Source organism: Echiichthys vipera, assembly GCF_963691815.1.
Source record: "Echiichthys vipera genome assembly, chromosome: 8".
NCBI classification, from domain to species: Eukaryota; Metazoa; Chordata; class Actinopteri; order Perciformes; family Trachinidae; genus Echiichthys; species Echiichthys vipera.
Window position 1 is genome coordinate 30018426 of NC_139833.1, and position 17206 is coordinate 30035631.

At 41.4% G+C, this 17206-nt stretch overlaps 1 protein-coding gene across 4 annotated transcripts in view; it reads left to right on the top strand.

Moving 5' to 3' along the window:
• The window catches only part of oxr1a (oxidation resistance 1a), a 180717-nt gene that overhangs the window by 133475 nt on the left and 30036 nt on the right, over nt 1–17206 (top strand). For all 4 annotated transcript variants that reach the window (XM_083919230.1, XM_083919233.1, XM_083919231.1 and 1 more), the window contains 2 exons: nt 3400–3507; nt 4694–4807. In XM_083919230.1, coding sequence (XP_083775356.1) covers nt 3400–3507; nt 4694–4807 — 222 coding nt within the window. The remainder of the gene's footprint in view (nt 1–3399; nt 3508–4693; nt 4808–17206) is intronic.

Here is a 17206-nt window from a genome sequence, read left to right on the forward strand (position 1 = left end):
TTTTGGCTTCTGAAATAATCAACCAAGTTCCTTCTGTGTAAATGCTCCCACCAGAGCAGCAGCTCTACTATGCTCTCTGTTCTGTTCGTATTTTAGAGAATGTGAATAATATTTTCCTCATTAATGCAAATTGCCAACAATATACCTGACCAGACCTCATTTTAAGACCATTTTATTGTGCTACTGTTAAACCTCTGGTTGCCTTTAGTGGGCTTGCTTCACCAAAGCCTCATTATGGTGTTTTTGTATGAATGCATTAATTAGATTATTATTATTATTAATATTATTATCATTATGATTATATAATTCGATTGTTTTACTACTTTAATTAACCATGATCATTAATCATTTAAAGCAATACCTGTATTCAGTATTAGAGGCGTGTACAAACAGTAGTCTGCCGAAGTGGATTTGTGCCAAATCCACTACACAGCCAACATGTCTCAAAAGTTTTCTGCAGGGTTTGAATGTCTCGTGTTTCTGCTTTTTGCTGGGGAAGCACCATTGTCTCATCCTTGACAGGCAGTGTTTTTTTCCACAGCTGGAAACAGACATGTTTTATTTAAATTGAAATACTGCTCTCTCGCCAATTTTAGAATTGTGCGAAGTGTTTCATTACACCTGTACATGTTTGTTTAGTAAAAAAGGGTAACCAGTCATTCTCAATCCTATCTCAGTCCTGACTTGGCTTAATTTCACCATAACTACATAGTTCCATTCCCCAGCCTTGGCTCCTATCTCCAAAGCCCTGCTCTATTCTTCCCCCATCATCAGAAGACACTCAAGCTAACAGCTGAATAGCTGAATAAAACACTCTGAATATTTGTGCTGATGAGTGCTTGATTTGCTGGCCTTGTGGAGCCACAGATTCTTGAGACGATGCCATATGGCTCTCTTGTTCTCTTACACTTTGTATTATTTCAAATATTTGAAATATGAATTCCTTAGAGCTCTGGTTCAAACCATGCCGCCTGCACTCCTTGTTTCTCAGTTACTAAGTAATGTTTTTCATGAAATGGTGTCTAACTCTCATAGCACAGAGATAGATAGATAGAGATAGATGCAATAGCTTCAATGTTTCACTTCACAATGACTTTCAGTTCAGAGTTAGTGCGCGTCACTGTTGGTGATATTAAGTGTGAAAACAGTAGTTTGCTAACGTCTTTTGAGTTTCTGTATTTTCTGCTTCTTCTCCTCCATGTTATTTGTTGACATGAACATGATCCTGATCGTGTTATGTGTAACTACCCAACACACAATGATTCTGTGTCACTGATGTTCCAGCTTGTCTGTCTTGGTTCCTCTTACTCAACTACCTGTCTGTGACTGTGCTCGGCCTCTGTCTGACTGTTGGTGCAAGAAAATCCTCATGGAAACAAAGTCTCATGGCAAGACTTTGGAAAAACTGTCATTCCTTGTTGTTTGGGGGGCTGTTTACACACACACACACACACACACACACACAAATAACAATAGAGTCAGTCCCATGACTGCTGCAGTAAAACACACAGTGCCATTATCCTGTCCTAATTAAACACGCCTCAGAGTCACTCCTGCCTGTCTGGCTCTCGAGGGTTCTCTCCCTTGAGCTCACTTTTTTTTACTTATACCACATTTCCCACATAGGCAGGCGCTTTCTGACATGATCGTCATCCTTATTTGGAAGGTAGAAATCCCCATTGGGCATTTTAGATGCTTAACTAGTTCAGACATGCGGATAACGTCTCTGTTGAATGGATTTTAACTGGTGGAGACAAGCAAATGCACCTGTGTCAAACTGCAGGGTGCAGCAGCTGAGCACAGGATGTCACCACAACAGCAGCCTGTATGATACGTTGAACCTCAGCTGGTTCAGGATCATATGTTTTAATCAAATTAAAGGTTGAATATGTAGAATCTTTATTAAAAGCTATATATTTAAAAAAAAATAATACACCCACAGTGCATTTTGATGGGTACAGAATGAAAGTATTGCTTTTCCATAAAAATATATATTAAGTCTGAACTGATATTTTAAAAAAGAAATGGTATCAGCAAATAGCGTTGGGCGTTGCTGGTTGCCAGGGTTGTCTGTTGTTGGGTGCAGCTACTGTAGGCTGGCACTGGGTGAAATGGAGTTTGCTAATCCTGCAGCTGCTTCGGAGCCTCAGTGAAGGGGGCGTTATTTGTCCCAGCAGCTGAGTGAGCGGAGATGGGCAAAAACCAGAGTCAATATAGGCCGAGCATTCACTCCATGGACTGAGATCGCTAAGCTAACTTTCATGTTTACTTAGCTGTAACGGCAACTGTCAGTCAAACTCCTCTAATTCTTGTTTTTATGGTGTGATTTTCTGGAGGGGACGTTTTCAAACAGGCTCAAACAGATTCCGGTCTCCTCTGGGCTACTGGGCTGGTTCTGACCAACCTGGCAACCCGACTGTAAGGATTATTTTCTGTTGTTGCGACTAGAATCTTGAGACACTAGAAGGCTGCTCATTCTCCGTATTCAACCTTTAAGTAGTCCTACGGTTACTAAGACAGGAGTTCCATTTACACTGCCTTTCTACATTGAGTTTGGCCTATGATAAGGCCATAAATATTTGGATCTCATCATTTTGTTATACTGTACATGTCCTATATATTTTTGTTTTAGACAGAAAATGTTGAGAAAGTGTTGAGTTAAGTGGAAAATTTACATTTTGTTCATTTCCGTGACATATTCTACATATAAATACATTGCAACCGTAGTCAGCCACCAGCAGGTGATCCCAATGTTTTGGCTTTATTTGGAGGGAGCTGTCAATCTGTCCATCTTGAAAGACTGGCTGTGCCTAGTTACAGTTGCTATGCTCCGATTAAACAATCCCTCTTCAGGGAAGTGGTTCAGTAAATGGTTGATTTGAAGACCACCTTGGGGTGTGGGAAATTATGAATGATGAATAAAATATTTGGGGCTTTTTAGACTAAATATATGCTCTATCAAATAATTGAATTAAGAAATTAAGAGATTTATCAATGATGAAACCGCTCATAGTTGTAGCCCTAAACTTTGTACATATTAATGAGTCTAACTTGTTTTCAGTTGAAAACAGTAGATATAGCTACATGAGTGCTTCATAAGATAACCCAAGACTGCTGCTGACATTCATGTCAGTTCAGATTTCTGCCAGCAACATTGCCCCCTGTGGGAATCTATTCCTGGTCAACAGCTGACAGCTTTAATTTGCAAAACATCCGAAAACCTCATGGCAAAAATCAAACATTAAAGTGTAATTGAACTCCTCTGTTCTTCAGCTTTTCTCTTTCTGTCTCTTACCATCTGTGTCACGTCTTTAAGTCTTCCCTGTACAGTTTTGTGGGAATGCCCTGAACCCAGTCAGGAGTGTGATTTTGTGCCCTTTCTCTTGTTTTGTGGTCCAGGTGGAATCGCGGGACACGTTGAACAGCATTGCGCTCAAGTTTGACACCACACCCAACGAACTGGTTCAACTGAACAAGCTGTTCTCCAGAGCAGTGGTGCCTGGCCAGGTGTGAACCGCCGTGCCCGCCTTCACTAATACATTCCGCTGCATCACTTCATCACTGTAATCAGCAACCTCATATCTACACCTTCTCATGAACTTGCAATAGCTGCTTTTGACAGCTCATAATGAATTCTCAATAGTTTGTCTTGAACTCACGATCACTTAACATTTTCTACAGTGCACATTGGAATCTAGGAGAAATTGGACATCCAAGTTTTTGTGGGAACATCACATGCTGCATGTGTTTATCCACCTACTCTCTGAGGAACTTGCTAGATCACTGTTCACACCCCTACTATCTGTAACCCAACTTAACTGCCTGCTAATTACTGTGTCATATGTTCCATTAGGATGCAATTCATTGCAAAGGACCGGTTTTGTTGCTAAAAGGGTATAATAATGTGTGATGCTTAAATGCTCCCATGATGCTTTGGTGCAAACTACCCATTTCTAACCTGCTACACACACGGCCAGCTTTCATAGCTGTCTTTTCTTTTTTTAGCAATACACCCAAATTATATAGCTTTTTAAATGCACTTTTTTTAATGGTTAGAGATGACACACATCCAAATTTATATTTTGTCTCTGTATTCCTCGGCACCAAAATAAAACAGACAAATTATTATTTGTTTGTTTTTTGAAAATAGTTATTACTTCACTGTGCCTTCCACCTCTATGTTTAATATTAAAACATGATGCATGAATTTGCCAGAAATTATTATTTTAGTGTTTTAGTAGTATGCACCATTAAAGGTCAGTGCATAGACTTTTGGCCCTACACATGATTGTCCGCCCAGTTTAATATGCAACTCAATTTTATACAGTATACTTGGGGTCCCTGCTCTTTCACTCGTTCAGCTCAGGGCACCTTGGGCTAAGAAGTGTTGAAACTATATAGAAATAACTCAAATTTAAGCATGGAAAAGAAATGAACTGACTATAATCTCTATTTGTTCATTTGTACTACGTGCCCATCATTGTCAATTCTAACACATTTACTTAACATCTTAACCGTCACTTTCCATTTCTCTGTTTATCTCTGTCAATAGTATGGTTGGGCTGTGTGTGTATTCATATGTGTGAGAGAGAGATCCTCTTTATTTCCTCCTTGTGCGTGCAAGTGTGGTGTGCAATGCATGTGTGCACAGAGGCAGTGCCTGTATAAATACAGACATGGATTGTGTTTACAGGTTCTGTACGTTCCTGATCCTGAGAACGTCTCCAGTGTTGGAAGCTCCCCTTCCCTCAGTCCCATCAGCCCCCTGTCTCCCAGCTCCTCAGAAGCTGATTTAGAGAAGGTGACGGTATGTTGACCACACCTCTGATGCACAATCTCACACACTCACTCCTAACTACTATTGCAGAATACATGCAATATAAGTTATTGGTCTTAATAACTTCAGTCCTACTACAATTATCATTTAGTTCATGTTGGGCAAGTTTGTTATCCAGGTAACCGAAACAAAGGGGGGAAACTATGAAGAACTGTTTGATGTGAGGCTGTTTTCTTGAATTTGGTAAGAGACAGTTCACCATGATAAATTAGTATAGCTAACAGAAAAGTGCAAAGGCTGTATGAAAAAAAATGCATTCAAATGTTATAATCCCGGGAAATTAATTGTGATTGATGCAGGTAACTGGTATCATTCAGCCATCAAAGACCAATTTTCTCTATGTATTAATTTTAGGTCCTATAAACAAGCATCAGTTCATGCAGCAGAGACTCTTAGACCTATATTGTTACATACTAGTTTACACCAATGGTTAATCTTAATCATTAGTCCTAACTTTGAGTGAGCTGAAGAGGATGAGCATGAGGAAAAAACACATAAGGACTGCTTTCCTCCAATCCTCCGACAAAGCGCTGTCAGCCTGGAATCTGCTCCTGTGAGTGACAAGCTGTCTTAACTTCACTGCGGTTTAGGTTGTTGTTGTTAGATGGATCCTCAAAAACAATAGTGCGGGTGTACGTGGGCTGGAAAAGTGTGAAGCTGCGATGTCGTCTGACTAGTGTCCTTAAAAGTCTCTGGGCAGCATACCCTGCTTGCCACTCCCACACCAGCTTCTCACTAACAGCCACCAAGGCTCCGGCAGTGACGTCTTTTATCACACACCGTATAACCACACCGACAACAACCTGACATGAAAACAGCCCACAAGACAAATAAAGTAAAGAAAAGAAAGAAGAATACAGAGGATTTACTCTTAACACCTGATTACTATACACAGTGGCTCACATATAGCACACAACACACAAGTCTGTGCCTCTCTGTCACCACTATATACAGACACACAGACACACACACATACACGTACAATGACCTTCAACCAATGCTGTCACATTTTAAAGATCTGTTCATTGTCGGCCTAACGATGAAAATCCAAGATGATGTGTCATGCTGTCAAGGACAGAAAGGACAAGAGGTGCCAATAATTTCCAAGGTTAGGACAATAAAACAGGCCTTGTAATTTCCAAGGGCAGGACAGGAGGTGATGTGGGGGTGGTGTACCTAGAATTAAAGCCAAGGACTAATGTGTTGCTTCACATTAATGGCTCAATGGGTTTTCTGTTCTTCACTCTGTGGAGATGCTGAAAGGTTTTGGAGCAACATAAGCTGCCATTCAACCAATGTCTTTTTCAGGGACGTCCCTGTTTATTTCAGCCAGACACTGCAAAGACACATTCTGCACGTGTTCCAACTGCGTGGCTTCATAGTAAGAGTGCAGATACTAGACTGGCCAGCTGCACTCCACACCTGTCTGCCATTGAAAATGTCTGGCTCAAAATATTGAGACCCCAGACTGTTGCGCAACTGAAGATGTACATCAAGCAAGAATGGGAAATAATTTAACCCAGCTTCAACATAAGTGTCCTCAGTTCCCAAAGTCTTATTGGGTGTTGTTAAAAGGACAGGGATGTAACACAGTGAAAAAATGCTCCCGTCCCAGCTTTTTTTTAGAATGTTTTGCAGGCATCAAATTCAAAATGAGTGAATATTTGCAAAAGAAACAATAAAGTTTATCAGTTTGAACTTTAATATTTTGTCTTTTGCAGTGTATTCAATTGAATATAGGTTGAAAGGGATTTGCTAATCATTGTATTCTATTTTTATTTACGTTTTACCAGATCATCACAATTATTTTCTCAGTTTTCATCAATGAAATCACCCTAAGTTGAACATTTAAAAAGATATATATTTATAAAACATTTCCATAATTTCCTTATTGAAATTGTGGTTGTTCTTGGTCTGAAACCCCGCTCAGCCCAGACTAACGAAACGTGACCTACAACCAATCAGGGCGACAAAACGTGACCTACAACCAATCACAGCAACAACATGTGACCTACAGCCAATCAGGGCAACAAAACATGACCTACAACCAATCAGAGTGACGAAACATTACCTACAACCAATCGGAGCAATGATACGTGACCTACAACCAAGCAGGGCAACGAAACATGACCTACAACCAATAAGAGCAACAAAACGTGACCTACAACCATCAGAGCGACGAAACATGACCTACAACCAATCAGAACAATGATACGTGACCTACAACCAAGCAGGGCAACGAAACATGACCTACAACCAATCAGAGCAACAAAACGTGACCTACAATCAATCAGAGCGACGAAACATGACCTACAACCAATCAGAGCAATGATACGTGACCTACAACCAAGCAGGGCAACAAACGTGATCTACAACCAATCAGGGCAACAAACGTGATCTACAACCAATCAGGGCAACAAACGTGACCTACAACCAATCAGGGCGACGAAACATGACCTACAACCAATCAAAAAGACGAAATGTGACCTACAACCAATCAAAAAGACGAAACGTGACCTACAACCAATCAGGGCAACAAACGTGACCTACAACCAATCAGGGCGACGAAACATGACCTACAACCAATCAAAAAGACTAAATGTGACCTACAACCAATCACAGCAACAAAACGTGACCTACAACCGATCACAGCAACTAAAACGTAACCTTCAACCGATCAGATCTACAACTGTGATCTACAACGATCAGAGCGACGAAAGGCAACAGAGTTTAGGCGGTGCTTACTCCGTTTTTTAAGCAGGAAAAAAAGGGTTGCTCATTCACAAACTTTCTGAAATTACAGCTAAATTACAGCTACACTAAACTGTATTTCTGAAACATTCCAGGAGAGAACTAGGCAATATCGTAACAGATCAGGGGTGCCTAGTTTAACAGTTTGATCTGAGTTAAGCTGCGCTGCAAAAATAACAATTATTTTAGTAACTATGACGCTCCTCTGTCACTCATCGTCTTAAACCAGCCCTACATGACATAAACAATTGTGACTGGCTCCTCCAGGATCTGGCCAGCTGGAAGTCTGAGTGTGAGAGGGGCCAGACATATCTGACACAGCAAATGAAACATGAGCTCACCAATTTGTCTGGTTTGAACGCATTTTTAGAAATATTCTCACTTCTTTTCTACATCCTGAATTTGGGTCATTTACAGCATTTTCTTAATAAAGTAATTTATTTAATTAATTTAATTTACTTAATGTTATTCTTAAAGTGCCACAAGTTTTCCACCACCTCAGTGGTATAGTTGGTGCTGCTGCCACAAAGTCAACCAGATAGAGATCTCTTTCTATTATCCTCAGAGCTATCATTACCAACAACACAGGACACACTGCATTTGTTGCAGTGATGCTGATAACAGATTTTCTGTCCGTTGATTTTCATGTGAACAAGTAGATCGAGTGAGGCTGGCTCTCCAGTCACTGGATCCATCAGTCATATCGTTAGCAACATGGCTACTGTCCAAAGCAAGAAACAATAACTGTAATATCCCAGTCTGAGCCTGGAACCCAGATCTCAATGCTCTGATAGTGGAAGAGTGAAACCCTTGGTGTGGTAAAGGCAGAATGAAAGCCAATAGTATCAATAAGTAGTCCAGTTTTGTTACTTACCTTTATATGTACGGGCACAACTGAAGTGCTTTCCTCCCCCTTATAGAGAACCAATCTAAATGATGTCATTATTCCTAGCCATTACATGCTCAATCAACATTTACTTCCTAACCACAAGTTAAAACAGAAAAGTGATCTGTTGTGACATTAAATATGAAATATATTGCTGTCATATGAGGGCAGCACAAATATGCAGTCATATGTGTTCTTTCATACGTCCAAAAAGACTACCGTATTTTCCGCACTATAAGGCGCACCACATTATAAGAAGCACCTTCAATGAATGGCTTATTTTGAAACTTTTTTCATATATAAAGTGCACCGCATTATAAGGCGCATAGAATAGACGCTACAGTCGAGGCTGGGGTTACGTTAAGGACCGCCTCTAAATTCATTGATTTTAAGTTTGCGTGCTAGCGCTGTTGCCTTCAGTCGAATAGTGATGTACTGACACTTTTACTTGCTGCTCTCTGTTCAACAACCCACTGTTGGAGTTTGTCCTCGAACTGTAGCCGTCTCGCTCTGTTCCCTTGGAAACTCTGTTTAGTCTTCTTTACTTGGCGCAGGTCATCTTGTTGCTTCCTTCACTTCCGCACCATTGATTGGTTCATGTTAAACTGTCCGGCTGCTGCTCTATTCCCGTGTTCTACTGCGTGACTAATGGCCTTGAGTTTAAACTCTGCGTCGTAAGCGTATCTCTTAATAGGAGCCATTTTGGGGTCTTTACACAAACACACACATGGAAATGAAACGGCATGCTTCACGCGTTACTTCTTCTACGGGGGAAAATAGAGTCGGCGGCTGCTTACCGTAGTTGCGAGACCTGTTGTGGCTCAATATTGGTCCATATATAAGGCGCACAGGATTATAAGGCGCACTGTCGGCTTTTGAGAAATTTTAAGGTTTTTAGGTGCGCCTTATAGTGCGGAAAATACGGTAATATGTCTGCTTCATATTCGCATTGACCTGTGGAGGGAGAAGCAGATTGCCAGAGCAAGTTTAATGAAAAAAGCAGCATGTGGTCCTTTTCCGTCATGAAGCTTACATGTCAAATTACTGCAGCATTTACTGAACAAAGTGCATGTGTGAAATGGACTATTGGAAAAACGACCTCTGCTGAAAAGCATGGTTCTTAACAAGCATCCCAGCTGCTGATAGCAAATTTGGTTGGATTCATTATTGTCGTTTCTTTACACGAAGATTTAAATACATGACATTCTTACATGTGGACGGAGGTATTTCTGACCACCTTCAAGTGCTTGGTTTAAGTGATCATTTATTCAGTGTTTTTGTTCTTTGGTTCCAAAACCTCAAACAGACATCTGTGTCATTTCCAGCGTCACCTTGTTGTTTATTGGTGGGGTTTATTCCTGCTCTGGCATATTGCCAACTGTACATTACTTCACATCACTTTTTTTCCCACTTGTCCCTCTCAGCTTGGCTAGTGTCACACACGAAATAGAAACAAGCTGGAGGTTAGAGGCATGTTGTTAGTGTCTGAAGTGACTTCAGGTCGGATCCAGTCAGCCATACAAATCCTGTCCTCGCAGCTCTAAAACTAGCAGTGTGAGCCGTCTCCCTCAGGTACTGCTTGCAGCATCTGAATGAGCCAATCACTAAGCACTGCAAGAACCCCAGGGGTCCCTTAAGAAATATGAATGTTTGCTGGTCTCCAAGGATACTGACGTCTTATTTTGCCGCTTTTGTAAGAAAATGGATACTGCCTTCTCCGTCGCCATCGCTGTCGCTGCTGCTCCAGTTTACACAGCCTCCCACCACAAGCGTTCTCCTTTCGTCTGCTCTCATCTCTGTCCGTTAATTTCTCCCCGGTTGCCAAAAGAAAGGGCCCTGTTCATTTACTGCTTATCTATTTAGGTCATGCTTGCGAGAACAGGAGCATACTCTGAGGCTCTCGACGGATGACGACCGCAGAGGGCTGTTACTGCAGTGAAATTAAGCCTTTTAAAGTGATGCCGTGTCTGATATTTAGAGCAACTAATGAACAGAGCAGCACTCTTTCCCAGACAAGCAGCCAGGCGGCAATTATTCCAGGCGGCGGAAGTGTGCTTGGAAGGCAGAAGGAAGGGAACATTACCTCACCCCGTGTGCCAACACTGTATGTGTTTTGTGGAGGGTGTGTGTGTGTGTGTGTGTGTGTGTGTGTGTGTGTGTGTGTGTGTGTGTGTGTGTGTGTGTGTGTGTGTGTGTGTGTGTGTGTGTGTGTGTGTGTGTGTGTGTGTGTGTGTGTGTGTGTGTGTGTGTGTGTGTGTGTGTGTGTGTGTGTGTGTGTGTGTGTGTGTGTGTGTGTGTGTGTGTGTGTGTGTGTGTGTGTGTGTGTGTGTGTGTGTGTGTCACAGAAGCAGCATCCAGGTGCTGTTTGATTTTTAAACCTCAGGAAGGACTTTAATAACTCGCTCTGCTTTTTCCCCCAGAATCCCAGGCATCTTTAATTACAAGCCAATTCTGGTGCTCGGCACACACGTCTCAATGAGGAAATGATCTAAATGAATGGTTCCTGGAGGTGTGTGGTAATAGCAATGCAAGCAGCAAATAGCTGGTGAAATCCTGCTGAAGATGAGTGCTCTGAAGAGGAACTACTTTCAGATGCCTCTCTTTTACTTTTGAATATGAGTCCAACTTAGCACCACATTACAACAGCCTATCAGATATTCATATAGTCAATCATCAAAGCCATTAAACATAGCAAAGGTTTTGACATGCAGACTAATCCATTCAATCAAAACTGAAATCATATGTATTTGTCATTTTTATTAAAGCCCTGATAGCGTTCACGCTTAAGGCTTCAGTTTTCCATAAAGTAAAGCCAGTACACTAGAACGTAAGACATGTTTAACATTGACAAGAACTTTTCCAAACAACACAACGCAAGTTCAATGAAAAGTTATCATTGAGATCGGTATGGACATAACACATGAGAATGCCATACAGTCAGTGAACTGACCCAGTCAATTACACAAAATCTGTTTTTTATTATGTATTCAACTCTTTGTTTGTTAAAGGTAGAATATGTTGGTTTATGCTTCAAAGTATATATAGTCTCACTTTTAAAGTGCCTCCAGCAGAGTTACATTTATCACATTGTGCCTGTGGGAAGATGCTGGGGAGTTTGTTTTGAAATAGTTCAACCTGTTTAACACTTTACATTGCATTAAGTAGTGCCTAGCCTTTATGGAGCCCCAGGTGTCTTCATATACTGTTCCACACAGGCCTCTCTCCCATGCTTGCATTAAATGCATCCCAGGAGTTTGCGGAGACTTTCTTTCAACAATGTTAGTTATAGGTAAGTTGTATTATCCCTGTAGTGACTGAAAACGAATAACAATATTAAATACAAGTCTCCTGTTGAATGATGATGATAAGAGAGGGAAGGGAAAGGGGGATATTAACATATGCAGAGTTATCAAATCCAAAATCTATAGTGTGCTGCAGGAATGAGCCCTAAAACCTGGAAGTGAGTCAGCATTTTTGGAATTTCCAGTACCCTCCTCTCTGAGTCAGTGGGTTTTTGGTTTGATTTTTGCGTGATTGTCATCCTTCCCTCTTCCACCGCAACCCAGGCCTTTAGTTTTGTCCGACTGTTTTTAAATATTTTCATCTGACCAAATCTGCAGTAAACACTCCACATCAGACCACCGCGAATCGTTCGGTGGCATCTTTTTAAAAGTCCATCACTGGGAACGGACTATGCAAATTGCCTAAGGACCGGAAGTCACCGCTCGCGCTCGTACACGTGCGTTCGTGCTATACTAAAGCCCACCTCTCTCAACCAAGCTGCCGGGAATCGGAAAATGTGCTGTGTTTGGGCGCTGAACACTAGTACTCACACTGGTCAACTAACTAGACTTTAGCTGTGATTCGTGCTTTGGCACGGTACGGATGGACAGCCCTTAAATAAGGTCTGATGTTAATACAAGCAAGAGATTTTGACGTTTTGATCTACGATATAAAATCCGTTACGCGTCTTTTAAAAAGGCGGCTTCTAACAAGGGGCTCAATGAGACCGCAATATTTATCACACTGTACAAGAGGAATTAGTTGGAAGCTGGTGGGAAGTGTAGTTCTTTTATAGCCTAACGTTAGCTTTTTACTTCTGGACATAGCATTTACGCTTCAAAAACCATCAATCAATCAAGTGGTGGTAATTTGTGAAGATTATCTTGCTGAACAAAACATCCAAGTTTCATAAAGTTTTATTTTCCGCAAAATCAGATTGAAAATCTCAATCGGTTTTCTGTCTAGGGAACCAGGGAGATGCTAACTTCAGGGTCAGCCTCCAAAAATTCGTCATCTCTGCAGCCCTAGTATCTACCGCAAAATGAATCCATCATATGTTATACAACACTGCCCGTCCTTCAGTTAGGAAGGTAAAAGTTTTTCACCATCCAGCCCCGTTGTTCAGTGCGAGGCCAGATAAGGCTGCTCTGAAGTGTCTTCATGCTCTCGGTCTGCCTGCTGGCCTGAACTGGCAGCAAAAAGTAACACATCTTGCAGGCATGGATTGTTGGCTGGATGACTGTGTGTGTGTGCGTGTGTGTGTGTGTGTGCGTGTGTGACTTTCTGGCTGGTGGTCTTGCTGTCGTTATTTGGCAGCCGTCAGCTCCCTGGCATACTTGCTCTCTGGTCAGTTGTGTGGGCAGGCGTGTCCTCTTTATCCTATCCAGACCTTCCTCATGCTCACACTGACACACACACGCACGCACGGTTACTCGCCGTGGTGGCCCAGCTACTGCCATGACCTTCTCTGTCTCTTCCTCTTTTGGCACCTCCCTCGTTCCTTCCTTCCTTTCTTCCACTGGGGCGAGATCTAAAATTAGTAATGGAGGAAGTAGAGCCAGTTTAGATTACCTATATATGTGGTGCCACATGACTACATTTGTGTGGATCTCACTTGAGGTGTCATCTCCTAAAATGTATTATCCACTACGTTTTAGTGAGAATATTATGGTCAGCTTATAAAAATGGTGTCTTGTTTAGGCAGGACAGATTCAGTAAATGGATGTCTGCCTGGCTTCAGGCTGTAATTGTAGGTGATATCAACAACTGCAAAGACTGTATTGAAGACCGTCTTGTGTCTGACGTTTGCTCCTTCCCAAACACTGTGTGCTCCCTCTTGCAGAACACAGCCATACCCACAAGGTGGAGCTATGGATTATTGTTTTTTGATTGTACCATGAGTCACGGACAAGGTCAAAGCTGGGAGGCACCTGCACATTTCCTCTCTGAAACCTTTTTCATCACATAGAAACAAAAGCAACAGTTAAAATGACCTTTGTCAATAGAGTGACAATATAGATAATGGTATGTTTGAATTCATATGGACTGTTACCTTTAATACTTTATGTACAATACATCCCTCAGTCGTTTTTTCTCGGATTGAAGCCATATTTAGCCATTTTTCTTTCTCAATTTTTTTTCTCTTCTTCTTTTAACAGAGAAATATTGGTTGGAAACTAAAAGGATATTGATTTCTGAAGCCCCACCACAGCTGTCATACCCATCTCCTGTCCCCACCATCAGTATCAGCCCTCCTCACAGCTTCCCGTCAAGTAGATTACTGTAAACCCTTTTGGACCAACACATTTTGAGGGCCGGTTCAGAGCCTGCGCTTAATCACCCCCCCCCCCCCCCCCCCCCCACACACACACACACACAGTAGTGGTTACTCACGGTCTGAGGCCGGCACAGCAGCTCTTTCATCTTTGAATTTTAGTTTTGCAGCCATTCAACTGTGCTGCACTATATTCTTTCTCTCCCTTTGAAGTCACACACACTGAAAAATAATCCAGCTTCCAAGACGGACTGGAATCTGGTTACTCCAGGACATTGACGAGTCTTCGCTCACCTCAAGTTAGGTCAAATACATTCTGTTCTGACTTCATTACATGATTTTTCTGTGAGGTTCTTCCCCTTTTTTCTTTTCTGCGACTGCTGTCCGTTACCGTACCTTACTTTACCTGACTTTACTTTACCTTACTTAACTATACCTTGATTTAATTTACTTTACCTTACCTTACTTTACTTTACCTGACCTGACTTTACCTTACCTTACCTTACTTTACTTTACCTTACCTTACTTTACCTCACCTCACCTCACCTCACCCGCACAGTTTAGCAGTTTCAATGAGAAGTCTTTATAAAGTGAAGTGTCCAAAGATACCACAGAAGTTGAAGGTTAATGTGTGGCATAATAAAAAGGCGGGCGAGTTTAGTATCATCTCTCACACTACCACTCCAGCACAAGCGGCTGAGAAAATAGTGTATGCTGTGGAGGCAAGTTCCAGACAGACACTGGTGATATATGAAAGGATGTTAGTAGTGCAAAGAAAAGCAGCAGCCTGGAAAGCAATATTCAGTTGAAATATGTGAGGTTGCTGTGGCAGGGTGATGCTGTCTTACCTCCCATAGCATCAAACTTTATTGATCTGTTAGCTGTATGTATACCTCTGCACCAAATGGAGTGAATATAGAAGCACTTAAGCCATGATCTTAAGGATTTGAGGTTCGTCAGTGTTCCTGTTTTATTGGAGATTTTAATCTGAGTTTAGAAAAAACTCTGGGGCCTCATTTATAAAACCGGGTGTAGAATCCACACTGAATGTTCCCTCATTTATACGTACATGAAAAAAATATTCTGAGTTAGTTAACCTTGCATACGCCTGCCAGTGCACATTTTCCTTTTATAAATCCCAAATCAGCTCGGAGTGTCTGCACATGGATCAGCTTCATATCCAGTCCTCTACACGCCCACAGAGGCAACTGCTTGGGGCCCCAGCAGAAGAAGGGTAGTTGTGCTAGGCTCCGGTGCAAGCCTTGCGCCGGGGCCCCCACCCATCCCACGCACTCGACGAACATGCATCCGCTCCCCCATAGGGCCTAGGCCAGTGACTTAGCATCCCTACGTCACACAACAACACATCAGTGTTTCATTCACAACAGAAGTTATTTAAGGAAATCTTTCCTACAGAACAGGTCTATTTGTCCTTTTATTAAACAGACTAAATAGCCTTGTGTTATTTATCCTTTTTACACAATGGCATGTCATTTTTTACAATTGTCCTTTTGCTCGCAGTAGAGACAGCGGAGTTCAGACAACTCTGACAGCACTGGGAAATCAAAGATCGTTTGAGAAGAGGATTCACTCCTACAAAAAACAACTGAACGTGAATTAAACATAAAATAAAATTATTAAAAAATGTCCTTATATTGTTGTGCTTGAAAGCGAAACCTGAATTTTGTTTTTACTTTGGACTGTTTCTGTTGGGAAACGTTGTTTGGACCCTGTTGCTGAGTGTGGTTCGATGTGCAACACACTGATTTAAACTGAGTTTGCATTGCGACTAGAATTATTGCTTGTATAATTTCTAATGTCTGATTATTTTTTATTTAATTTAGCAGCTAAAAACAAAGTGTTGTTGACTTTGTTCTGTCAGGAATTAATACACATGTACACACCTCAATAACACACATCAACTCAATTGTTCCTGTGCCATGATGCTCCTGAGATAGGTCTTGGAAAATGACCGCCCTGCTGTAGCTACAGGGACTGGAATGGTGAGGTGCAAACACTGAATGATGCTACCAAAGAGCTGTGATCAATAATAAGCATTTTTGCCATATCCTTTTGGAAATTTCAGTAATGTCCTTAACAGAGTCATTTAGTGCCAATTTCTAGAAATGCCTCTGCACGGCCACGTTCAACTATAAATTGGTCACCCCATGAATACTGGTGCATAGAAATGAGCTTCTGATCAATGGTTCTTCACAAACCATGATGCTCTCTTCTGCAAAGAAGAGAGCATGCATGCTATTAATACTATTTGATGTTGTCTTTGATTTCAACAACTGATGACGATCACCTCAACAGTTAGTTACCACAGTCCGTCCGTCTGCTCTTCTCTCTGGGGCCGGTCGCTGATGAAATATTGATCAGAATTTTCAGATTTGAGGCTTATATCTTTTACAATTGAAATGTGCTTATGGAATAGTTTTGGCTCACACTAGCCACAATAGTACTGCTGATTTTAATATTCATGATAGCTTAGATCTATAAGTAACATTTGATATGAAGTGAAATAAAATGTGCAAGGCATCCCTATATGTGTAATGAAACAAATCATCGTCATCAAATCATTGTATTTATGTTTTACACAATGTACCAACTTCATTGGAATTGGGGTTTGTATATTGTCGTCCAGATATGAAATCATCTTTATCAGTGTAAATAAACCCTGCACTGTGCATTTTTATTTAAGAAACTGAGAATCTACAGCCACACTGCTTTGAGCTAAATGCTAATGCCAGCATGCTAACATGATTACCACACAATGGTTGGTGTTGGAGAGAGAGAGCAGCCAATAGCAGAGTGTATAGTCATGGAGAAACTTCAGAGAAGAGCAGCTGGCAGCTTGATCTGTGTGAGATGTGACTGGAGTTTTGAATCAGCTGATGATTCACTGATGTAGCATGACTGTGCAGGTTGGGTCTCAGGACAATAATACCCAGCGTGGAAATGAAGAATATAGCAATGGTCATTACACTGCATCAGGTCCTGTGCATGGGCAATGACCTGGTGAAATGAAACTGCTGAGACAGTGAGCCAGGGTTCGTTCCGTTTTTTCCCAACTAAAATTTCACATTGAAAGAAGAATAAAGGGACAGATTGTCAGCTTTTGACAACATGCCACCATTGGCAGCCACTTAAACAGACCAACTTAATCTCACTG